The sequence below is a fragment of the Crocuta crocuta genome, unplaced genomic scaffold (genome assembly GCF_008692635.1).
Source record: "Crocuta crocuta isolate KB4526 unplaced genomic scaffold, BGI_CrCroc_1.0 scaffold9, whole genome shotgun sequence".
NCBI classification, from domain to species: Eukaryota; Metazoa; Chordata; class Mammalia; order Carnivora; family Hyaenidae; genus Crocuta; species Crocuta crocuta.
Genome location: NW_027551567.1, coordinates 10677575 through 10703703, shown reverse-complemented (window position 1 = coordinate 10703703; position 26129 = coordinate 10677575). Strand labels below are relative to the sequence as shown.

Below are 26129 nucleotides of genomic sequence, written 5' to 3'. Positions count from 1 at the left end.
GCTCTAAGTTGCTATGGAAACCCAGCTACCTTCGCTATGTCGTTGCAGCAGGCCCCTCAGTCACGGGTGTTCGTGGAACTGGTTCCCTGGGCTGACCGGGCCCGGGAGAACAATGTGGGCTCGGGGGGTGAGTTGCTGCCCGCACTCCGACGCCCCGTCCACTCAGCACAGGCCCAAACTGTGACCCGCGAAGTGCACGTAAGTGGCACCGCTGAGGTGTCTGCGAGCCCCGACCGGGCGCAGGTGGCGGTGCTAGTGAGCAGCACGAAGGAGGCGAAGGCCGAGGCCAAGAAGAGCGTTTGCCGCCGCCTGGACTACATCACGCAGAGCCTCCAGCAGCAAGGTCTGCAGGTGAGAGTTTTGTTGGGGAGGAACCTCGGGCCGGACCGCAAAAACCGGAGGTAGAGTTCCCGGCCCCGACGGTCCCTGGTGTGAGTTGAGGTGTCGAGGGTCTTGACCTTTATCTCATCGGTATTACGGAGCGACAGGACCTGGCGGAGTAAAACTTTCGGTCCATCTTCTAGATGAAAGTACTTATTGGCCCCAGTGGCTTATGAAATAAAAGAATATAAATCGAGTGGGTTTTTATTTGGCGATATTTGCGGCAGTCATTTTGTATTTTACCTTGACAGGGTTAACTGTTAGACTTGACACATTAGATGAAAGTGCTTGCCTAAGTATACTAGACACTAATAGTTTTTTGTTTTTATTCTGAACCATGCAGTTAGCGAGTGAAAAGCATGCTTCCTCCCAACCATGTAAAGCGTTGCATGGAGTGGTTCTTCAGTATTTTTCACAAACAGTAACTTAAGGAAAGTTGTATACATCATCGTTTAATAAAGACTCAAAAATTTCTGCTAAGTTTTTTAGTTTTAACTTTAAAAATAATTAAGCCAGTATATTGTAGATGCCACATAAATGAAATACCTCTATTTACCAGAGATATCCATGGAACAAATCACTAAGTAAATCTCACCTTAACTGTACTTCTAAGAAAAGAAGAAAAAAATGAACTAGCTTTTTATTTAATCTCAACAACAGCTCTGTTACTCGGGTTTTAATAGCCCCATTTAGATTTAAGGAGGTTACATAATAGCTCTAAACTTTAGCCAGGATGGTGTTTGAACTCTTGTCTTCCCGAAACTAAACTCTTCGTTGCTTCCAACCAGCGCTGGCCCCTGAAAATTGTAATACAAAGAAAATGAAGAAGCCGCAGAATGAGTTAACTATCTCATTTCCTTCATTTCACACAGTAGGACTCAAAAGGCCGGAGTTGGGATTTACCCAAAGTAACACTGAGTTCATAAAAGTGCTTCCAGTCTGTCGTTAGAAATGGCACACCCCCAAAAAGCAAGTCTTTATTTTAAGGAAAAAATATATTTGTATTGCATTTACAGAGTTATTTTAAAAGTCATTTGTAAGAGAACCCCAATGATTTAACAGTTTAGAAGAATTCAAATGCTAATTATAGACAATGTGATTTAAGTGGTTTAATATGTGGAAAAAATTTCCTCATAAAAACTATTGCCAGTGCTGCAGTCCTGTTTGAATAATATAACTAATAATCTTAAGTAAACCAACTTCACATGGCTGTAACTTCTAACATGTAAAGCCATAAATTGCTACATCTAACTTAATAATTACATTAAAGTTCAGTATTCAAGGCAAGACAGAGAATGTCTGTAATCTCCCAGTTATCTCTACTAATGGAAGAAAGCAGTCATGTAGAGAATTTGTTCAGTAGATAATGCAAAAAATCATTTATATTACTTTTCAGGTGGAATTATAATGGGTTTTCACAAAGTTATTCATTTTACACTTTGGAATTTGGGGTTTAAAAACATCACTCCCCTGCTTTAGGGTCTCCTCATATTCCAGATTCCTTTGCTTTATAGATGGGACCTAACTCTCTATTGATTCATCTCATCTATCTCCCCTCCTTGACTAGCTCACTCCCATTTTTTTCCTTTAAGAACTAGCCCTGGGGCGCCTGGGTGGCTCAGTTGGTTAAGCATCCGACTTCGGCTCAGGTCATGATCTCACGGTTCGTGGGTTTGAGCCCTGCGTTGGGCTCTGTGCTGACAGCTCAGAGCCTGGAGCCTGTTTCAGATTCTATGTCTCCCTCTCTCTCTGACCCTCCCCTGCTCGCTCGCTCGCTCGCTCGCTCTCAGAAATAAATAAAACATTTAAAAAATTTTTTTTAAAGAACTAGCCCAAGAGGTACCTGGCTGGCTCAGCCAGTGGAGCATGCAACTCTTGATCTCAGGGTTGTGAATTCAAGCTCATGTTGGGTGTGGAGATTACTTAAAAATAAAATCTTAAAAAAAAAAAAAGAATCAGCCCAAGCTTACCTTCTTCTTGGCATTCCTTTTCTAACATAACACTAGTCTCTGCCATACCACACTCTATTCCCTACTTGTAATAAAACTTACCCTCTGTATTTTAAATTGTTGCTTTACTGGTGTCTCCTTCATATTCTAAACCTCTCTAGCACAGACCATTTTATATCTCTTGCTCTGCATCCAAGGGTTACACTTCATACACATCACATATTGTATACTCAAAAAATGGATTTTGAGGGGCACCTGGGTGGCTCAGTCAGTTAAGTGTCCCACTTCGGCTCAGGTCATGATCTTGCAGTTTGTGAGTTCAAGCCCCGCGTCAGGTTCTGTGCTGACAGTGTGGAGCCTGGAGCCTTCTTTGGATTCTGTGTCTCCCTATCTCTTTATTCCTTCACTCACAGTCTATCTCTCACACTCTGTCACTCTCTCTCAAAAATAAATAAACTTGAAAAAATGGTTTTTGAATGACTAAAAAAATGAAGCACTAAATAAACTATTCATCTATATTACAGATCAACTATGTTATAGATTATTTCATGACCATATATAGTTTCACATGCAAGGCATACCCTCATTGTCAGTGTTGTGGTTTTTTTTTTAATGTTTGTTTATTTTTGAGAGAGACAGACTACAAGCAGGGGAGGGGCAGAGAGAGAGGGAGACACAGAATCTGAAGCAGGCTCCAGCCTCTGAGCTGTCAAGAGTTGGACACAGGGCTTGAGCCCATTGTCCATGAGATCATGACCTGAGCCAAAGTCAGAGACTCAACCAACTGAGCCAGCCAGGCGCCCCGTCAGTGTTGTTTTCATGGAGAAATGTTTTAAAGATCTAAGCAGTATTTATTGAACCATCAAACATTTTTTAAGCATTTCCTATCACTGTTTACTTTTAAATAGCATTTAACATGATAGTAATTATTTTTTTTTCCAGTGTGTATGTTCCCTTCGTAGGCTATAAAGTCCAGTATTTGACTACTCACAATTATTTTTTTTTTATAAATGTGTAATAGATTCATGTTGCTAGGCACCAGAAATGGAAGTGACGGTCAGATCTTGAATAGTGACCGAAAGGAAAGCATTGCAGTCCCACACTGGAATGCAACAAGTGTGTTCAGAGCACTGTGTACAATTCATTATGGCGAGGACACAGGAATACCTGGGGAAAATGGATGAGAATTGCAATAAGACTGAAGAAGAAAGCTGTAGGCAGAACATGGAAGAAGGTCTTGTTTGTTACATTGAGGAGTCTGAATGTTATTGGTGATAAAAAAAAAAACCTGCTTATTACTACTAGACCTTTTACAAATGTCTCATTTGATACTCATTCCCACCATATGAGACTGGCATTTCAGTTGCTCTTTATAGATGAGAACTCTTGGGATCAGAGTGATTACTGGCAGATAGCTTGCTCAAGGTAACACAGCTAGGAAGTGGCAGTGTTTCGACCTCAGTCAAGAATTTTGACCTTAAAACTCTTGCTCTTAACCACTGTAGTATGTTGCTACTTTATTGTCTTGGCAGTAGGTGATTGAGTTTTAAGTAGGGGATGTAGCAGATGCTATTGATACCCCACACTGTATCCCTTGGCACTTCACATTTGTGTGCATACAGGCCCAACTTCCATCTGCCAACACGGAGAATCCTTTGCCAGTTTTTCCTGGCTGCAGCTTTCCCTGGCTCCACCTACAAGTGGGCCAGCCAATAGTGCCAGAGAATTAACAGCCCCTCCCCGAGCTCTAACAGTTTTCAGTTGACAAGTGAGGGAAGTGAGTGGAAAGAGACCTTACCTCTTGGGCAGGATAGTTCTGAGGCATATGTTCTGCCCTGGCTCTCAGAGTTCCTCTGCAGGATTAAGTTCCAGTTGCCCACAGTGGTGACTACTCCACATTGCACACTTTAATGGCTTGCTTTCCTTCTGTTTCACTTCCCATTCCCCTGTGGCTTTTCCAAGGATTATCTTTTTTTTTTTTTTTTTTTGAGGAGAAGGCAAAGAGAGAGGGAGGTAGAGGATATGAAGCAGGCTCCATGCTGACAGCAGAGAGCCCAGTGGGGGCTGGAACTCACAAACTATGAGATCATGATCTGAGGTGAGGTGAGCTGAGCCACCCAGGCGCCCCTCTTGGGATTACCTTAAAAACTAACTGCTTGTACTCACATCCATGTTTCAGAGTCAGTTTCTAGGTACATTCAAATTAAGATAGGGAGTAGTAGCAATAGACTGAGCATATCATATGAGTTGGCTTCAGTTTTTCATTATTAAAAATGGTGACACAGGGGCGGCTGGGTGGCTTAGTCGGTTAAGCGTCCGACTTTCACTTAGGTCATGATCTCGCGGTTCGTGGGTTCGAGCCCCGCGTCGGGCTCTGTGCTGACTGCCAGCTCAGAGCCTGGAGCCTGTTTCAGAGTCTGTGTCTCCCTCTCTCTCTGACCCTCCCCTGCTCACGCTGTCTCTCTCTCTCTCCTAGAAATAAATAAAAATATTTAAAAAAAAATGGTGACACAATGAATATCCTTGTTGCTAGGTATTTATACATGTTTTTAATTATGTTTTTGTACATTAATTTCTGGCTTATGCATATTTTAAGGCTTATGAAAAAATTAGTGTAGGACAATAAGTACAACTTCACTATAAATATATCCTTGGAATAGTGGGCATTATTTTCTTTTTTAACTTTGCCAAGTCAGTAGTCAAAAAATTGTTACTGTCATTTCCTGTGTTTCATTTTGTTTTTTTACATTCAAGGTTAAACTTTTCTCAAGTAAGTTGCCAGTTCATAGTACTTCATCCACTTTTTCTATTCTTAATTAATTTATAGGAACTTTTTAAAAATTAGTTTCAGCTGTACAGTATAATGATTCAGCAATTCTGTACATTTCTCAGTGCTCATCAATGTGATACTCTTAGTCCCCTTTATCGATCTGTGTATATTCCACCCCCCCACTTCTCCTCTGGCAATCACCAGTTTACTCTCTATTGTTAAAAGTCTTTTTTGGTCTCTTTTTTTTCGTATTTGTTCATTTGCTTTGTTTCTTAAATTCCACATATGAGTGATAACTATATGGTACTTATCTTTTTCTGTCTGAGTTACTCTATTTATCATTAAATTCTCTAGACCCATCCATATTGTTGGAAATGACAAGATTTTATTCTTTTTTATGGCTGTGTGTGTGTGTGTGTGTGTGTGTGCGCGCGCACCCATGCATGTCTCACATCTTTATCCATTCATCTATGAATGAACACTTAAATACAGGGGTGCAGGTATCTTTCTCAATTAGTGTTTTTGTCTTCTTTGGGTAAATATCCAGTAGTGGAATTACTGATCATTTAATTCTATTTTTAACTTTTGAGGCACCTCCATACTGTTTTCCACAATGGCTACCCCAGTTTCCATTCCCACCAACAGTGTATGAGGGCTCCTTTTTCTCCCTGTCCTCACCAACATTTGTTATTTCTTGTGTTTTTTATTTTAGCCATTTTGACAGATACAAGGGGTTGTCTATCACATTGTGGTTTCAATTTGTATTTCCCTAATGATGAGCAATGTTGAGCATCTTTTCATGTGGTTGTTGGCTATCTGGAGGTCTTCTTTGGAAAAATGTATGTTCAGGTCTTCTGCTCATTTTTTTATTTGGGTTATTTGTGTGTGTGTGTGTGTGTGTGTGTGTGGTGTGGAGTTGTATAAGTTCTTTATTTTGGATATTAACCCCTTATCAGATATATCATTTGCAATTTATCTTCTCTCATTCAGTAGATTGCCTTTTTGTTTGGTTGATGGTTTCCTTCACTGGGCAAAAGCTTTTTTTTAGTGTAGTCCCAGTAGTTTAATTTTGCTTCTGTTTCCCTTACCAAAGGATACATATATAGAAAAATTATTCTATGACTAATATCAAAGAAATTATTTCCTGTGTTTTCTTCTAGGAACTTTATGGCTTCAGGTCTCACATTTAGGTCTTTAATCCATTTTGAGTTTATTTTTGTGTATGGTATAAGAAAGTGGTCCAGTTTCATCCTTTTGCATGTAGCTATCCAGTTTTCCCAATCCGTTTGTTGAAGAGACTGCCTTTTTCCCATTGTATATTCATACCACTTTGTTGTAGATTAATTAATTGTCATAGGCCATATAAATGTGGGCTTATTTCTGGGCCCTCTATTCTGTTCCATTGATCTATGTGTCTGCTTTTGTGCCAACATCTACTGTTTTGATTATTGTAGCTTTGTAGCATATCTTGAAATCTGGGATTGTGATACCTCTAGCTTTTTCAAGATTATTTTAAGTGAACCTTAAGATTATCAATAACTCTCTCATTATTGCAAAAATTTTCCCAATTTCGTATTTGCCATATAATTTTGTTTACAGTACTGAACATTCAAAATTTTTAAATTTAGCCCAAATCACTAATCTTTTCTGTATGTTTCTTGCCTTTGGTATAATGCTTATTGGGTCCTTTCCAAGCCTAAGGCTATATAACTGTTAACTAATATTTCCTGGAACCTTTAGGGACCATTTATACTACATTAAATATTTGCTGTGTTGGAATTTATTTTGGTGTGAGGAAGAGGGCTTTGTTTTCTCTTAAATGGGTAAGTGGCTGTACTGAAATCATTTTTTAAATATATTTTTTATTTTTGAGAGAGAGAGATAGAGACAGCATGAGCAGGGGAGGATCAGAGAGAGAGGGAGGCACAGAATCTGAAACAGGCTTGAGGCTCTGAGCTAGCTGTCATCACAGAGCCCGATGCGGGGCTCGAACCCATGAACCGCGAGATCATGACCTGAGCCAAAGTCAGACGCTCAACTGACTGAGCCACCCAGGCGCCCCCTGAAATCATTTATTGAAGTCTATCTTTCCCTTACTGCATATGCAAGAACCTCACTCAAATTGCCTTTAAAAATAAAAGGTATTGCTTTATATAACCTTAAATGGGTAATAAAGGTTTTAAGTATGCAATGTCAAGGCTCAAATTTGATACAGTTTTCTTGGAATTTTCCTGAACCTTCTTTCATGATAACAAAATGGCTGCAACATTCCCAAGCCTTACACTGCATACTGTACCATAACAAGAAAGACAGTAGTTCTTATTTCCTGCAATAACATAAAAACAAATATTCCTGTAATTCACTGTAAATGGATGACCTAAATCTGTCTTTGTGGCTGGAGAAATGCCATATACTAATTAGTTTGGATTTGGATTTCTGCCTATTTTTAACCTAATCTTGTAGCAAGTTAGATATGATCATTCTGAATGGTTTAGACCTATCAGGATTTACCTTGAACCACATAGTTGCTGCTCAGAGAGAGTAGGGGCAAAATATGTGACATGAGGATTCCATATTCCTTGTGCCTATTGGTTTAAAATGTTATGGGGCACCTGGGTAACTCAGTCCGTTAGGCCTTTGACTTCAGCTCAGGTCATGAACTTGCAGTCTGTGGGTCTGGGCCCCATGTCCAGCTCTGTGCTGACAGCTCAAAGCCTGGAGCCTGCCTCAGATTGTGTGTCCCCCTTATTCTCTGTCCCTCCCCCACTTAGGCTCTCTCTCAGAACTAAATAATAAAACATTAAAAAGTTTTTTGAAACATTACTAGTATTATATTTGCAATATTCAGACATTCTTGAATTGGTTTCAGAATACTAGTTTTTTGATCCTGGTTATGTTCCTACATTACTACCACATTATTTAAACTATTATATCTTAGTCAAACATTTGTAGGGCAAATTCTCCCCTCATTACTTTCCTAATGAAAAGACTTCTTGTCTGCAAAGGACATGTTAAATGACACCAAGAGGATACAATCAGAAAATCCAGACAGTGTAAAATTCTAGAATCCAAATAAAACTTCTGTTCATATTTTGTATTGTTTATATATTAATTTGAGGAGAATTACTGATTTTAAAGTGTTTTGTCCTGGTCCATTTATTCAATCTTNACTTGTTTTTTTTTTTTTTTTTTTTTTTGTATCTATTGAGAATATTACCTGGCTGCCTTCATAGATTTAAGTTGCTATTCTTATACTGACCATTTTGTCATTTCAAATTTGCCCTTTGCAGAGTGCCTGGGTGGTTATTGGTAGGTGTGATTCTGAATTGTGCCTCAGGTCGAGATCCTGGGGTCATAGGATGGAGCCCTGCTTCGGGCTCTGCGCTGAGCATTATTGGGGTTCTCTCTCACTCCCCCTGCACCTCTCCCATTTGCATGCAGTCATACGTATGCTCTCTCTCTTAAAAAAAAGTAAAATAAAAAATTTAAAAAATAAAATCTGTCCTTTGTATTTAGATATAAAATAGCTTCCAAGTAGCTTAATTGGGAAAACTTAGTGGACTTGGCTGGTATATTTTAATATTTTTTACTTTGTACGCAATATTCCAGGATTTCCCAATCTCAAAACTAGTTTTTAACATCCCGGACTAGATAATTCTTTGTTATGGCAAGCTGTCCTATGCACTGTAGAATATTTAGCTATATTCCTGGCCCCTACCCATTAAGGTGACCAACTTGCCTTGATTTACCTGGGACTGTTCCAGTTTTGCAACTGATAGTCCCATGTCTCAGGAACCTCCTCAATTTCTGGTAAACAAGAGCATTTATTCACCCTGTCTACTTACTACATCACAATAGTGTACTCCCCTATCCCATTTTAGCAATCAAATATGTCTCCAGACATTAGCAAATGTTCCCAGGGAGCAAAACTGCCCTCTGGTTAAAAACCATTATCCTACAGATAAGCAGAAAATCTCATGTTGTGTGTGGGAGCCCACCAGCCAAACATTACAAGGAAAATATTAATGGTGAAACAATTTTAGGTTCATTCAAACTGCTTTACGTACAAATAATTTTTCATATGTATACCACTCAAGTTCATATTTTTTGTACAAGCTAATGTAAAAATTACTACAAATGGAGTGACAATTATGCAGTTTTCAGCAAATATTTGTAGGCTTTGAATTTATGTAACTTTTAGGGAAGGTTTAAGACATCAGGCAAACCAGTTCTTTCTGCATTCTCTGTTATTCTGAGTTTAATAAATTCAGGTTTCTACTTTATGTTTTAGAGTAATTGCATTTGGTAGCCAAATATTTAGTAATCATACTCTTGTACTTTCTGCTTCAGGCAGAAAATGTAACTGTGACAAAGGATTTTAGAAGAGTGGAAAATGCTTATCACATGGAAGCAGAGGTATGTACTTATGAAAAATAATTGGAAACAGCATGACTTTGTGGGGACAATTTGCATTTATTTTTATTCTTGAGCTGAAATGTATAGGAGGAGTGCTTCTCATGATGTATCTATAGATATAGATAGATATAGATATAGATAGATAGATAGATAGATATAGATACCCAGCATGGAGCTTGAACTCACAATCCAGAGATCAAGAGTCACATGCTTTTCCAACTGAGCCAGCCAGGTGCCTCTGTATGAGGTTTTAAAATAAATTTTAATGAGGTATATATAAGAGAAATTGTTTTGAAATGGAATAAAAACAGCTAGAAGGAAATAGTTAATTGCCACTTGAATAAAATTTTAGTAAAGTTATCACCTAGTGAGCAGGAAAACCCTATAGGAAATTTCTTCTCAGTTAAAAAGCAAATTAATAGAGTCCTAAAATAAGGATTGAAACATTCTTTTCTTTCGTAATGCAGTTTTACTGTGTTATAAGTTATCACTTGGGTTTTGGTTTTTTTTTTTTTTATAAAAATCACTTGGAACACCTGGCTAGTTCAGTCAGTAGAATGTGTGACACAGTATCTCGGGGTTGTTAAAGTTTGATCCCACATTGGGTGCAAAGATTATTTAAAAATAAAAATTAATCAACTATGACCCTAACCAACAATGTTGCCATAAAGACTCTGTCAGTATATCCTAAGATAAGTAAAAAATAAATTCTTTATTGCTACAGTATTTCTCTGGTAACTTGCCAGCTAGGAAGACAAGTTTAGTACATCATGATTTGTTCTTAATAATCTCAAATCTACATGCTCGATAGATTGGCCTTTGGATAAAAATAATTTGGCAGTGGTTGAGAAAGGTAGGAATTAGAAGAAAAGCTTAGAGCTGGTGAACTTCACTCAGATGAGTTTTTACCTAATGTCTTATCAAGAAACTCAATACTTAAAAGATTTTACTCTTAAATTCTTGTGTCCTTATTTTTTCTTCCCTGAATGCTTTCTTGGAGAACCATTAAAATGAGAAAGCCCTGTATTCTTTTCTTCAGCAATGGGACTAAAAACAAAATCTGGAGATTTAAAAAAGAAGAAAATAATAGGTTGCAGCAATACCAAAAAAAAAAAAAGAGAGAAAACATATAAAGTACTTGAGGCCTGTGGCAAAGTAACAAAATGAATCATAAGGCCCTATCTTGTTTCTCAGAGAAACCTTTTTTTTTCCTTTCCTATTTCCTTACAAACTATTGCTTATAAGTATTTATTTTGAGAGAGAGGGAGCGTTTGGGGGTGGGAGGGGAGCAGCAGAGAGAGAGAGAATCCCAAGCAGTCTCTGCACTGTTAGCACAGAACCCGACAAGGGGCTAGAACTCACAAATAGTGAGATCATGACCTGAGCCAAAACCAAGAGTCAGATGCTAAACCAACTGAGCCATCCAGGCACCCCACAAACTAATTTTTAAAGTAATCTGCTAGAATCTTGCCCTGAATTGAAAGGTGTCTAGACTACTACATGTAATTTGTTGAGTTTTATAAACTTGCCCTTTTTGGAAATTAGAACTATAAATATTTTTAAAGAGGCATACGGCCTGTTTCTCTATGGTAATTGAGATTAGCAATAATTTAGAAGTCACATTTGCAGAAATTTTTAATAAACTGAGATTTGATTTATCCAAGAGACAAATTCATTAAAAGCAATTAAAAGCTCACCTTTGGGGGTGCTTGGCTGGCTCAGTCATTAAAGCATGAGACTTTAATGACTTGATCTTGGGGTCATGATTGAGTTCCACGTTGGGGATAAGTTTACTTAAAACTGGCCTATTTTGGAATTCAGTGTCTTTTTCAGTACTGAAATTTCTAAACTAATGAGGATTCTTCTTGACCATAGAGATGGGAAGCTTTATGTATCAATCTGTTTTGTAATTTAATATAGGTACTGTGTAAATGTGTGTATGTGTATACATTTGTAATCACATTATTTTACTGCAATGAAACATATAATGAGGATTCTGAATATATGGATTTATCTTTATCTTCAATGTATTAGATACTTAAAATATTTTTATCCTAAATACCTCTCTAAAAATTGTGATGCAGTGTCTCTATTCTTCAGCAAAGTGACTCTACTTCATTAACTTGGATTTCTATCTAGCTACATTTTGATTATATACCACATTGCTGGATTTAAAAGCAGAAGTTCAGGGAATTGGAAGACTTAAAACAGTCCTTGAACAGTTAGAAAAAGAGAAAACAGTTTTTTTCTGCAAAATTTACTTGTTAATCATTTAACACAAATACTCCTAAACTATATTTTGTTCATGGTCTGTTTATCAATATAGATGTACTTAAAAAAGCTACATCTGCTAACTTTTTAAGTCATGGTAATGGTAAGAGGATGAAAGGCAGAGAAAATCTTGTTTGAGCAGCTAGGAGCTGAACTGATCTCAACAGACACATTTTCCTGTTATTTATAGAAATAGAACAAGTAAATACCACATATTAAACCTGATTCTGTGGGATTAGATTTGCCTCAAGTGAATAGGGGTGAAGGGGAATTGAAGAAGGAAGAATTAGTATCTTTTCTGCAACCTGCTTAGGAATTTTCACTGTCCTTCCTTCCAGATAACTTTTTTTTTTAAGCAAAAAAGAATACCATGCATGCATACAAAAGATTCAGCAGGTTTCATAGGAAAGCGGGTATATTTGTAAAAATTATTTTTAAGCTGACAAAGTAGAAATTGGAATAATTTTTAAAAATAAAATTGATTTCAAGGGCACTTGTATAGCAAAGAATTGCTTTTGTTGACACTTGGAACCTCTTATATTCAATCCCTTCAATCTGAATGCAGAGAAACCCTTTGAACTCTCATATTTGGTTACCTTCCAACTTCCAGAATCACTGTAAATCTTGCTGTTTCATTACATGTAATGAAATGTATGTACAGTGCCTCTGTGGCACTTTTATGGATTAAATATAGCAACAAAAGATAGAGGATTTTTTTCCATATTTAAACTATGCAAATGCAGAAAGTATTACATTGTTTGTATTTCTTATTAAAGACAGCCTGTAGGCATTTTGGAGCTGTGATTTTCACCCAGGAAGGAAATATAAATTTGGAAACTACCCAGAGGTTAAAAACTAGCAACCTGGGTATGACTGGGGAAATTGATTTTGACTAACAGAAAAGTTTATTAGCCCATATAGTATTTAAAAATGTGCACGCGCGCGCACACACACACACAGACACACACACACACACACACACACACACACACACACACACACACACACACACACACACACACACACACACACACACACACACACACACACACAGAGTTCTCTTCAAAAGACAGACAAGACTTCTGCTTGTAAGGTAGAATAATATGGACCAGATTAACCTTCCCACCTGAAACAGCCAAAAAATGGAAAAAGTATATGAAACAATGGTTTTCAAAAGAGTGGACATAAGGCAATGAAATACAGTGATCCCTGAGAAAAAGGAAACCAACAAAAGTCCTACAGTTGTCCTAGCTCAGTGTCTTAATGTGTCCAGGCAGCTTCACAGGGAAGGGAACCCAGACAGAGCCTAGCAAACTCCTTGTATTGAGGAACTAGAATTGAAAGTCCAAACAAGACAGCTAGAGTTAAGAGTAGAGGGCTGCACAGAGAGAGGTCTTCGGCGAACCACGGAGGGGCACCCCCGCCACCGCCCCCTGCCAAGTACTCAGCACACATATATGTGAAAATTATCTGAGGCTAGAAAAAGAATCACACCAAGATTTACAGGGAACAGTGTTTGGGGTTCATACAGGGCTGTACAGCACCAGTCAGACTAGAAAATGTTACAAATCATAGGGCATGAGGTGGAGTATATGAAACTATCTTGCCTCATCAGGGGGAAATAATTAGAGTCAGGCTGAACATACTCCAGTCCCACGTAACAGATCTTAAAAGCAAACCCAAAGGGATCAGTTTCCAAGTAAGTTGACAGTTCTAGAACAAATAAAGAATTATTTATGGAGATACAAGAATATCCAATACTTCCCCTAAAGTTAATTCACAAGGATTACCTGGTATGCAAAATAGCATGGAAATAAAGCTCACAATAAGAGGAAAGTCAAACCAACCAACAACCAATACAGATGTTAAAATTAACAGACAAGGTTATTAGTTATTACTATTTCATATGTTCAAAAGGAGAGACACTATTAAAAATTAATAAAATTTAATAATTTAGTTATAAGTATCAAATAGGCTACATAAAATGACCTTGTTTTCTGGCTTTAATTTTTTTACTCATATTTAGAGAAAACTTTTATTTTTATAAGTTTTACTGAAGTAATCTTTATGCACAATATGGGGCCCAAATCTATGACCCCAAGATCAAGAGTCACACGCTGCTCCAAATGAGCCAGCCAGGCACTCCTAGAGAAAATTTTAAAAGAATCCATCAGGCATGAAAATAATTTCAAGTGTTATTTCATTTACAGGTCTGCATTACATTTACTGAATTTGGAAAAATGCAAAATATTTGTAACTTTCTTGTTGAAAAGCTAGATAGCTCTGTCGTCGTCAGCCAACCTCAGTTCTATCATACTCCAGGATCTGTTGAGAATCTTCGGTAAGTTAAGCACATCTTTAACTAAGTTATCAATTAAACAAAACTATTCAGTACTAAAGTTCATTGAATGTCATATTAATAATCTCTGCATTTAATTCCTAAGACGGCAAGCCTGTCTTGTTGCTGTTGAGAATGCATGGCGCAAAGCTCAAGAAGTCTGTAACCTTGTAGGCCAAACTCTAGGAAAACCTTTATTAATCAAAGAAGAAGAAACAAAAGAATGGGAAGGCCAAATAGATGATCTCCAGTCATCCAGACTATCAAGTTCATTAACTGTACAACAAAAAATCAAAAGTGCAACAATACATGCTGCGTCAAAAGTTTTTATAACTTTTGAAGTAAAGGGGAAAGAGAAGAAAAGAAAAAATCTCTGAAATTCCAACTAAAATATATTGTATTTTTTTTATTTTTATACTTTTTATGTTTGTTTTTATCCTGAATATATATATTGTATAGTATATATATAAAGTACTTCTCCCCCAAATCTGTCAGCCCTTGAATCTAGTCAATACCTAAGCTTACTTTCTATTTTTAAAAACTATGAAAAATACTCTGAAAATTATGTGTTCTATGTGCGTACTTTTATACTGACAATATAAGTGATGTGTAACAAATTTTTCTATTTCTACTACAGGAATAAACATTGGCAGTTATTAGCATGATTCTTAACAATAGAAAGTATGAGCAGGAATACATAACTTTTGATAAAAGCAGAGTGAGGTATACTAAGAAAGTATTTTGATGCCAGAAATAAAATATATGGACCAGATCCTCTTCACCAGGCTCCTGTGATTGATTATACCAGCACTCTGTAATTTAAAATTAGTAGACACATATAAAAAAAAGTAAAAAGTAAAATAGAAAGCAATTGAAACTAAGTTTAATAATATTAAACTGTTTAATTTAGTATGTCCAAAATATCATTTCAGCATGTAGTCAATATTTTAAAAATAACTAATGGATCTTTATATAGTATACATTTTATGTTATAACAAACCTTAATTCAGATGCTAAATTTTCATCAGAAATATTGATTTGTATTTATTTCCTAAAATGTAGTTGAAAAAATAGATTCACACACATGTTGTTACAGACATGCTTAAAAGATCTAGTAACTGCATTAAGTAGCAATTTCAAGTAGCAATTTTCAAATTAACATTTTTAAAAATTTAAAATTCAGTTCTTTGTACTAGCCACATTTTATACTTGAAAGTGGTTTATGGCTACTGTGTTGGACAGTGAAGGGTTATACACTGAGATAGTACTGATTGTAAGGCTGTCTCAGATGTATAACAGCAAGTACATGGCATTGCTATTACATTGCACATTATCTACAGGTGATCATAAAGCAAGACTGTTACGTAGCACAGGCTTTCCATTCCCCACCATAGAGTTATATAGGTCCTAGGGTTCTTCCTTTGATATATCTTGCTACTCATATACCAGTATTTCTTTCCTACAGCACACTCAGGAATGTAGTTTACATCCCCACCTACTTTCTTAAATGGTACTAAAACAAATTTATTCATCTCCTGAGCAGTGTGTCCTTGGCAGGAGGGAGTGTGAAAACTAAGAAAAAAGTTTTAGAATCTAACACCCTGTGTTCAAATCCAGACTTTATTACTAGAATATAAGCTCCTTTAGAATGAAGATCTTGTCTTGTTCACAACTGCACTGTCAGACCCAGCATAGTGTCAGGGCCAACACAGAGTAGGCTCTCCAATACCTGCTGTGCAAATTTACCAGTGGTGTAAACTTAGTAAGACATTTTAATCTCTTTCTTTAAGCTTCTCTTTCCTCACCAATGAAATGAGGCTAAAAATCTATGTTGCAGTGTTTCTATAAGGATTAAAGCTGATAAATACAAGACCACAAGAATAATACCTAGCACCATAGCTATCACTCACTAAATGGTTGCTATTATAGCAACTGCATTCTTTGATTACTATCAACCCAATTAAAAGTTTGAATTTAAAGTCATATTAAAAACAAAGTTATCACAAAAACAGTTTAAGATAGGTTTATATTTCCAAAAAACGAAGCTAAATAAATTCAATTGTAGCTTTCATTTATCCAGTTGGATAGGAAAATATTATTGGGGCTGAACATCAAGAAAAAATTGTTTTTATTCAATAAAAATTTAATTATGTTCATAGATTTTTCTTAGCTGTATCTTTATTACACTTTGGTTCCATTATATTTGGTAAAGCTTTTCTACTTAGCATGAAATACCTAAAAACAAATTTAAATTACCAAGTTTTTTTTTAGAATTTACAGGAATTTTTTAAGGTTTTGCTTTAAAAAAAAAAAAGCCTATAAAAAGGGCAGTCCTACAATTCTGTAGAGCAGCTAAGAGAAAAAAAATCCTTCAAAGATCAGACTGCCTTATGTATAACATCCTATGTTCTTAAGACCAATGGCATCAAATTTAGTTGTCAGTTGATGGAGTTGAATTTCTGACACGTGGCATATACTAGAATCTCAATGAATTATTCAGGGGACCTGTGCCACAAAGCCTGCTAGAATAAGCCTACCCCAAACTTAATCCTGACCATTTTGTCTAAACCTCTTTAAAAAAAATCTTTCTAGAAAGCAGCAAATTATAATTGCTGTTTTCTGAAAGAAAAAAAGAATCTTCCAATTAGGATAGCTGAAACAGACCCAGTATATCCCAAGCGCCTCTATAAAATGAACTACTATTAAATACGTTTTCTGAATATTATCAACAAAATTTAGGATTCTATTCAGTTACATGGTAAAGAGTACATTTTTTTGTAGTAGCAATTTACCTTATTTTTAAGTATCAGCGTTCTTACTTGACAGTTAATTTTTAGGTCAATGTAAATAAGACCTGGAAAAGTAGTTTATAATTTAAGATGCTGTACTTCATATCCCATAATTATTGTTATGTCTTCCTCAGGAATGTAGGTCAATGATATCCCAATTCTGTCTGATATGTTGAGGAGAACTTGATAGCGAGAAATTCTTTTCACTGGCCTAAAAATATAAAAACATGAATTAAGAGGTCAAAAATGGGAGTTAATATATCATTATTTACATTACAAAACTGTGTAGGAGACAAATGCTTTACTATTCATTCCTCAAAAAACCCACTATATAAATTAGTTTAAAATAACATTTAATATTTTTATGCATATTGTGTTTACAGTCAAATAGCTTCTACTGATAATCCAATGTGGCCTAAATTACTTTAACATGTTCAGTTTTGTTTAAAAGACTAGAATTCACAGTGGCTAATCCAAGTCAAACACTGTTCTCGGGGTGAGGTAATAGACATTTTTCAAGAGAGATGATTTGTGCTATTTTATTAAAAGAATAATACCCTTTCTTGTTTATCAGGATGGTATTTATGTTTCAGCCACTCTTCTGGAGATCTGGCTTCAACATCCTAACCAACAATTACTCCCAGATAGCCATGGTGATTGTGGATGATCACCAACCTCACCTCAAAATAGTGTCCAGCCTATCTTAGTTTCCACACTAGGGATGAAAATCCCAGATTGCAGGAGAAAGTGCTAGCCTAAATGATCCTGAAACAAGTAAGTGATCCCTAAATTAAAAAAAAAAAATCATCCAACTACCATATTACTTACCATCTGGTGTGGCGGGTGGGTGGTGGAATGTGTGTATATATTTTTTTTAAATATAAAGATTGTATCACTTGTCCTCTGCTTGCCTTCTGCAAACAACTTTGGGCAAAGAGTTAAAAACAGATAAGTAGTGCCAACACTTCATACATACATCAGGTTTACACTGATCACATTAATTATACACTAATTACATAGTCTACACAAGACTATGAATTCCTTAAGAGCCTGGCTATATCTTAAACATTTCTTTTCCTACTATCTGAGTAATAAAAGGCTAAGAAGAAGAAAAGCTGGCTGCCAGATATTTTCTTTTATCCCCTATAGAGGAATAGCGTTTATAGCAGAGTATAATGCTGGTACATATAGGAGTAGAGAAGGAAAATGCAAAGCACTGGTTCCAGAATGTACATTCAAAATGCCCATTTTATCACTAAATGGGTATGCTTTTATTTCTCCAAAGCTTAGCTCTCTCAGAAAGTAAGTCTGTGGCTATGCAATAACATATTTTGTTGTTTAAATTAATCGCTTAAATTATTTCAGAACCTATATTCACTTTAAGCTTATAGATCAGCTCTAAGTGTCCATCTCTGCTCTTTACCTGCCTGCAAAACTGAGTCATTGTCACTTGTGTAATATCACAAATGCCTCACCGATAGGAGGCACTGCTCAGGGAAAGCTGCTTTTGAAATTCTGACTGCAACCACTATAAAACTGCATCTAATAAATTAAGTTAACTTTTAATAAACAGATGCTTAAATCTGTTTCCATTAGCATTAATTTTATTTTCAAAGCTTATTTTATAAAACCATATTTGTATTTGATAGCAATAATGCATTTGTAGCTCATACAAAAAGTTTTTTCTCTTTATTGAATCAGTAACATTTACTGTAGTTCCAATTTAAAAAAATTGGTACGATTCAAATATATCAACTCTAGCCCAAGTAAGTAAATAGCATCAAAAGAAAATTTTTCTTAGTTTATGCTAAATTAATCATGGGAAGTCTAAGATATCATATTCTATATTGGAATGGGGGTAAAGTGTAATTAATGCTGAATGTCAACCAAATAAATACAAAACTATTTTTAATGTGTCAAGTGTTTCACCAGCTCAATACTAAAGCATGGATTTCTTTTTCATCATCATTGTACCTATTTCTAAAATAATAAAGATGCAGTGATTACAAATTGAGGTGTCTCTGCAAAGAAGCCAATATGAATATGCAGCAGAAACCTTTAAAATATGTATTTGCAAACCACAGAGGTCAGCATGTATTTGAGGGATGACTATATTGGTTTCATTCTGTAGGAATGTTGAGATTTCAGAGTATCCCAAAATGTTACTGCTCTTAAACATTGCATTCATTTAAAATACTCAATTGTTTACGACTTCATTTGAATAAGAGAGAAATATCTCATGAATATTAAATTCAACACATTGGAAATGTTTTATGTAAATGTTTAGACATTTCATTAACCAATATTAACTAATGATTTTTCATGTTATTTGGTAATAACTCTGGAAACCTAACACTGCAACAACCACACAACTGAATAACTATGAGAACACCTGCAGCTCTGAGATTTGTACAGATTCCAGCCACTTACCCCACCACAGCAGCCCTGATGGCAGGAATAGTAGAAACCCTAGCAGTATCCACAGAGCCACCCAACTACTGCTTTGCTATGTGTGAACTAGCGTGTTCAGAAAGAGAACACAGGAGTTGGGAGAATAATGAACTTTTTGAAAGCCAGCATGGCATGACAGGAGTAATATCACTTCCAGAGGTAAAAATGGAGGTTGCACTTCCAATGCTTAGTTTTCAGTNAGACACAGAGAGACAGAGTGTGAGTGGGGGAAGGGCAGAGAGAGAGGGAGACACAGGATCAGAAGCAGGCTCCAGGCTCTGAGCTGTCAATACAGAGCCTAACGTGGGGTTTGAACCCACAGACTGCGAATCATAAACTGAGCCTAAGTTGGATGCTTAACTGACTAAGCCACCCAGGCATCCCATATTCACGCTTTTTGAACACCTATAGATAAATGCAATGCACCTATACCTAAGTGTGTATGCAGACGTGAAAGAAAATGTAAATCTAAAGAATTTTTAAAATCATGATCAAGAGTATGGAATGTAGTGTCACTGTAATACTACACTTGCAACATATTTATGATAAAGGGGCAAAAACTGAAAATGCCTGAAATAAATAAAGAGAAATCACTAAAATTTTAAGTATCTGCTTTAAAAAAAAAAATCTGAATACCCTCCTCCCCTTCCTACTCTGTCTCACCAAGTGTTATTTCCCATGAATGTTCCCCGTCTAGTCATAGAAAAAATAAACTGCCCAAAGCTTGTTATAAATCCCCTTAAATGGATCAGCCATATCACAAATAAGGCCAGACATCTTTTAGTTTTTGCCACTGAGAACTCAAATGAATTATGATGCAGATGTTTCATGGCTGATTTGGGAAAAAAGTAGATTATGTGTTCTAAACTGTTTATCAAGTCTTTAAAAATAATGACGGAAACTAAGGAATATTGTTTTACCTACAGCATAGTTACTTTTTCATAATCTATCCCCCTTTCCAGCCAAGCCTAAAATAATCTGGGACAAATGTAATAAATGTCAGGTTACCTAATTCTTAGTTTTTCTAGTTCTTAAATCAGAATCAAATCAGCACAAAAATGTCAAAAATATTTTTGTTTTCAGGGTTTGCAATGGACTTTGGATAATCTTACATTTGTAGTGCCTATTAAAGTATGCTGCTAGACGCCTGTGGTCAGTGACATCCCTTGGCCAATAATTTTTAGACCACTTTTCATTCCCTAGCGGTCGTGATACTTTTAAATTCATGGATTTACACTATTATCTGAAAAGTTACATAAACATTTATCTGTACGTATAGAGCTAGATAGATATATAAATCTTCAAAGTATAAGGAATTACTCCTTTGCCATGTCTCCATTACTACTAAACCTACAGTTTACAGAAAATGAATCTTCTTCTTCTTTAAAAAGGAAGTAATTATCCTTACTCTTAGCTCTCTGCCCTTTAAAATATTTATGCAGAAGTAATATGGATTTAATAAGTATTAATAGACTACTAGAAACTAGGTACATCTTCCAAATGGTCAGAAAAAACCCTTCCTAACTTCCTTTATTTTATACATAATATCTTCATTCAAAATATATCTTGCAAAGGTTATGTGCAAGTCAGGAATCAGATTAGGACTCAAAGGTAAATTGTAAATGCAGATTTATATCACATAAATGTATACTACCTTGTCTTTAGTAACCAATCTTTCATGAGTCATCCATGCTTTCATTCTTTGGTATGACCATCTAAAACCATTCCAAAAATCAGACAGCATTAAAAATAAATAAAATGCTTAAAATAACAAGTGGCATTGTGCATATTAATATATAGCAAATGCTGCTGCTTGTTACATAATGTTCAGCTGTCATCTGAGCAAAGGACTTCTTTTTTTTTTTTCTTCTTCTTCTAGAGAGACAGAGCGAGCGGGGAAAAGGGACAAACAGCCAGAGGGAGTGAGAGAAAATCTTAAGCAACCTCCACACTCAGTGCAGAGCCCAATACATGGCTCAATCCCACAACCCTGGGATCAGGACCTGAGTCAAAATCAAGAGTCAGATGCTCAACTGACTGAGCCACCCAGGCATTCTGAGAGGGGACTTGCCTTTTATCCAGCCACACTGTGTTGATCTGTGCAAAAGTAAGAGAAGATAGATCTCTCTCTTGTAAAACAAGAATATTAAAGTACATAAACACACACATTTCATATCATGACCAGTAAATTTTCTCTTGTTTATGAAATAAGGTGTCAGAACTTCAGGTTATTTTATCTCAAGAATATAATCTTTCAATGAGATAACATTTTTCTGCACTTCTATAATAATTTTATTTTTCCTTACAGCCAATTTCCTTTTTCCACAGAGGCTCTTTTTCTCGTTTTGTACACGTTCATTTTTTTGTTACATGGTTAAAAGGAATATAAATCAGATAAAATTTATTGTTTGGAAAAAAAACTTTTTGGCGCATATTGTTTTTCAGTCACCTCTGGAATACTTTGGAGCGTTTCTCCCTGTGGGGTCAAAATTGGTCTATTCTAATGGTAAAAAGAATTCTAAAGCCTTATATACCAATATTTAGCATTGATATGTGATTTTATAACAATATTTTGCTACAGTCTCTAATGTCCCAAGAACTTATAAAACTACAAACAAAATAATGGAGGCTGAGAGTAAAATCCAGATTTGGGGAAGCCAAGAAACTTACCACATCCTCTACCTTAGCCCTCAATGACATGACACATGATGCCTATCTGAAATAGCAAGAGAAACTTGGGTACTTCTCTCCCGCAACGGATAAGTTGAATATACACCAATAAAGTGCTGAAAGTAAGGCTTTTGAGTATTGCAGAATAAACCTCTCAGGTATATGGAAGGATGAATATTCTCTTTTTCTGAATATGGTTTCTTTTCCAACTATATAGGGAAATGACAGATGAAATAGATAAAGAAAAACTAAGATCACTTTTCCATTATCCTCATAGTCTTGCTTCATTTTCCTGGAGATAAAACTAAAAAGTAAGTATTTTTCAGAAATTACACTTTGTCAACTAAGGTTACTAAGTGACCTTATTTCTCTCCAAAACTGTCTGAATCCCCATTTCCCCATCAGTGCTCAAGCTAGGTTTTTTTTTTTTTCCAAGCTAGGTTTTAAGAGATTTGAAGAAGAGTTCCGCTTTGTTCTTAAAGCCAACTGAAATTTTTAAGTAGTCAAATCACTCAAATATTGTTAAAAAGTATTCTACTAATTGGACAAATGGATTTAGTGTTACAGTTTATTAAGTCACCCTCTCCTGCTTCTCATGTAAAAGGATGGAAGATTTAATTACAAAGCTTCCACTACAAAAGGACAATGCTTCCTGATCTTGGACTAGTTTACTTTTGTTTTCAAATACTTACAGTAGGATGATTATATCAGTGTGTTAGGAGGTTTCTGTTCCTGAACTTTTTCAACATAAATAGTAAAATGTGCACTTTTTTATTTAGAGAGAGAGCACACAGTGCACAAGGAGGGAAGGGGCAGAGAGGGAAGAAGAGAATCCCAAGCAGGCTCTGCACTCTGCACTGAGCCTGACATGGGGCTTGATCTCATGGACCATGAGATCATGACCTGAGCCAAAATCAAGAGTCAGACATTTAACCAACCAAGCCACCCAAGCACCCAACATATGTTGTTTTAAATACTTTATTTGCCAAAAGCCACCAAATTGATTAATCATTATTTTCAGCCCTGAAATCCCAAAATATTATATTAAATAATGTAAAGATCTCCTCTGAGGAATGTTACCAATTTTTTTAAGGATGAAAGAAAATACAAGAATTACAATACAACTTTTTCCCCTGAAGACTGTGAGCAGAATTGCTGACATACCCCCGAGACAAAACACTGTAAGGGGAAAGCTGTCTATAGAAAACAGAGCTACAAAACCCTCAGGACACTATTTGCAACAATATCCACAGTCTTCCAAGATGTTTCTCGATGTAGTATTATCAAACAAAAAGGAGAAAAACTTGGTGGTTCACCTTTAATGTGAAAATTCCTTTAGCAACATTTGCATGTGAAACAATAGATGTTTTTCCCAATTGCTACTGCCAAACTCAGTAAGTCACTAATTTTTCGTTTTTGGCACTTTTACATTTTGGATCGAAAGCTATTATAAGTGTTACCAGGTCATTAGGTTTCTTCCCAGCTATTACTCGATTTAAAATAAATGATAAATAGCATAACTTGGTTCCGCTGATTCAAGCACCCAATTTTCCACAAACCTTGGGTTCACTTAACAGGTGTCTCACATTTGTGAACCCAGATGAAAGCTCACTTCATCTATGTAGCAAAAACAGTTAAAAGAGAAATCTTAAGACTGCAAGAAAAGCTTCCTTCGCCAGGATTAGAAAGTACTTTCTTAAGAGGGGATTAAAATTCCTGAGACCCATTTAATCGATAGTTCCTGTATTAAAACAATAAAAGGTTAGAACTTGGCACAGAACAAAAAATTGAGAGAACCTAATTACATCGGACTTCTCTGCTGAGTTCTCTGGTTACGGAGATGGCCCTCGTTGGCCAGTGTAGCATAGTTGCCTATGTTATCCCTGCGGTGTGTACATCCGCTCAAACAAGTGCTGGTTTGAGATGTGGTGGGGCAGAAAAGCAATGTGCTATAATTTTTTAAACCACCTTCAGCTGACTCTTCACCACCAGTAGCCTGAGAGGTTTCTCTCCTGCCTTTCAGCTTCCTTCCCAGCATCAGGTTTCTTTCTTGACTTACATGCAATCCTGGAGTGGAAGGACCACAGAGGTCAACTCTGGGCACACCTTCTACTTAATTCCAAACCTCTTCTACAGTGTCTTTGATGAGTGGTCTTTGGCATTACAGAATTGGTAGAAAACTATAAAGAGTAACAAACAGCATAAGAAGCCAGTCCTGAGACTACGGAGAAAATATGAAATAAGAGGGGGAGAGTGTATATTGAGGAGGAGGAAAACTACTAATTTACTAAAAACCACTAAAGCAGACAAGTAAGATTGGCCTGAAGGCCAGCACATCCTTCTCTTTCCCTGAATTGTAAAGATTGTAACCTCACTTCTCTCAGCAAACTCACCGCGTGTACATGTATGAAGAGTGTCTGTATGTTTTATAAAGTACATCAAGGATCTCCGTGAATGAAAGCATAATTTAAGAGACTTGTATCTGTAAGCCAAAGTGCTGGCTTTAAGTGCGTGAAAAATGCGCAAGAATTCCACAACTGTGCATCTGAACGTCAGTGGTGAGTCCCACATTTCACTATCCACATTCACCCTTAAACTTAGGGGTGCCTGGGTGGCTCAATCAGTTAGGTACCCTATTCTTGATTTTGACTCCGGTCACGATCTTGCAGCTAGCTCTGTGCTGACAGCAGGGAGCCTGCTGGGATTCTCCCTCTCCCTCCCTCTCTTCCTCTCCCCCACTCAGGCACACACGGACCATCTTCCCTCTCTCTCTGAAAATAAATAAACTTAAAAAAAAAATAACTTACTCCAGTAACAATAAAAAGGTACAGAGGTTGAGATGAAGTCCAGACAGAGGGGGAACGTATGGCTTACTTAAAATATATTAACCAATTACAACTTGTGGAACTTATTTGGGTCCTGATTGAAACAAACTAAAAAAATATTTATAGCAGGAGATATTTGGAAATTTAGTGACTAAATGTTTTTCGTTATTTCTATAGGTTTGCTATTTTCCATAATATGGTTGTTAAAATGGCATCTTTCCATTCAGTATGCTGTATCTGACAGGAATATAGGGAGGGAAGAAAAAGCATGAGAAGACTTGGGTCTTTGTGTCCTTGGGTCACAAAGGACAGACATGCAGAGTGCGAAAGGCAGGCTGAAGCCAGATGACCAAGTCTGGTCATGTGTCCGAGTACAGGCTACGGTGGAGGGAACCTGGAGTCGCTCTTGGATGAAGTGCAGGTCTATGACACGGATGAAGACAAGAGGGGGGGGGGTGTGATCAGGTCACAAGAACAATGAGAAGAGGATACTCGTTTCTCTCTGCATAAGACGTGATAGCTTATCAAGAATGTACTGAAAGTCCGACCACAGTCCTGGGCATTACGGAATATTCCAGAGAGATACACGCCCCAGAACTTTGGCTCTGGAATCAGCATCACTAGAAAATCACCGAGTAGACTATTCACAAAAAAGTAGTAGTGACCTTGGTGTTAACATGCGACAGAAAAAATCTATGTCTGGTAGAGGCCATAGTCAGTGTTGTAAGAACTCTACTGAAGTAGGCCCAAGCCGCTAAATAGGGGTACCTGGGTTAAGCAACGGGCCTCCTGGTTTGGGCTCAAGTCATGCTCTCCCAGCTTCAAGAGTTCGAGCGTCACGTGGCGCTCTGCTCTGGCGACGGGGTGCCTGCTTGGGATTCTCTTTCTCTCTCTCTCCCTCTCTCCCCCCGCAAATAAATTAATCAAAGTAATTAAATACAAGTTTTTTTTTTAAGCCACAAAGTACCTGAAGAAACTGAGCAGTGGGATATTAACAAAGGGAAGAAACCTGACATCAACCGGAAGAGAGAAAGGTGCGGACCACAAAGCACACACCGAGCTTTAAGGGGCCAAGATAAACCCTTGTCCTGCCAGAGGCCGACAAAGGAGCCCTGAAATATGCACGTCGCCTCAAAATACCTGCAATGACGCAACAGAGGCCGAGGGCGCCGCCATCGTCCAGGCTCCCCGACAATCCCGTTCAGGGGTCCCGAACACAAGGCGCCTCGCTGGCCGCGCGCTCAAACCGCACGCAGCCCCGCGGCCGGG

The 26129-nt window shown here is 36.9% G+C and overlaps 1 protein-coding gene across 4 annotated transcripts; it reads left to right on the top strand.

Annotated features, from left to right (window-relative positions):
* Window positions 1–17: 17 nt before the first annotated feature.
* Window positions 18–26129, top strand: IRAK1BP1 (interleukin 1 receptor associated kinase 1 binding protein 1). Of its 4 annotated transcripts, none has more exons than XM_077750245.1 (4): window positions 18–351; window positions 9451–9516; window positions 13998–14128; window positions 25817–26129. In XM_077750245.1, exons 1-4 carry the CDS (start codon window positions 37–39, stop codon window positions 25974–25976), a joined length of 672 nt encoding a protein of 223 aa, XP_077606371.1. In that variant the 5' UTR covers window positions 18–36; the 3' UTR covers window positions 25977–26129. The 4 variants fall into 4 exon arrangements, with proteins under 4 accessions (XP_077606371.1, XP_077606369.1, XP_077606368.1 ...); XM_077750243.1 differs by lacking the exon at window positions 25817–26129 and adding an exon at window positions 21245–21538; XM_077750242.1 differs by lacking the exon at window positions 25817–26129 and adding an exon at window positions 14232–14897.

Coding starts and splice junctions, on each gene's coding strand:
- IRAK1BP1 (XM_077750242.1), top strand. CDS start 37: ATGTCGTTGCAGCAGGCCCCTCAGTCACGGGTGTTCGTGGAACTGGTT. Junction 9,517..13,997: donor CTTATCACATGGAAGCAGAG/GTATGTACTTAT, acceptor TTTCATTTACAG/GTCTGCATTACATTTACTGA. Junction 14,129..14,231: donor GGATCTGTTGAGAATCTTCG/GTAAGTTAAGCA, acceptor TTAATTCCTAAG/ACGGCAAGCCTGTCTTGTTG.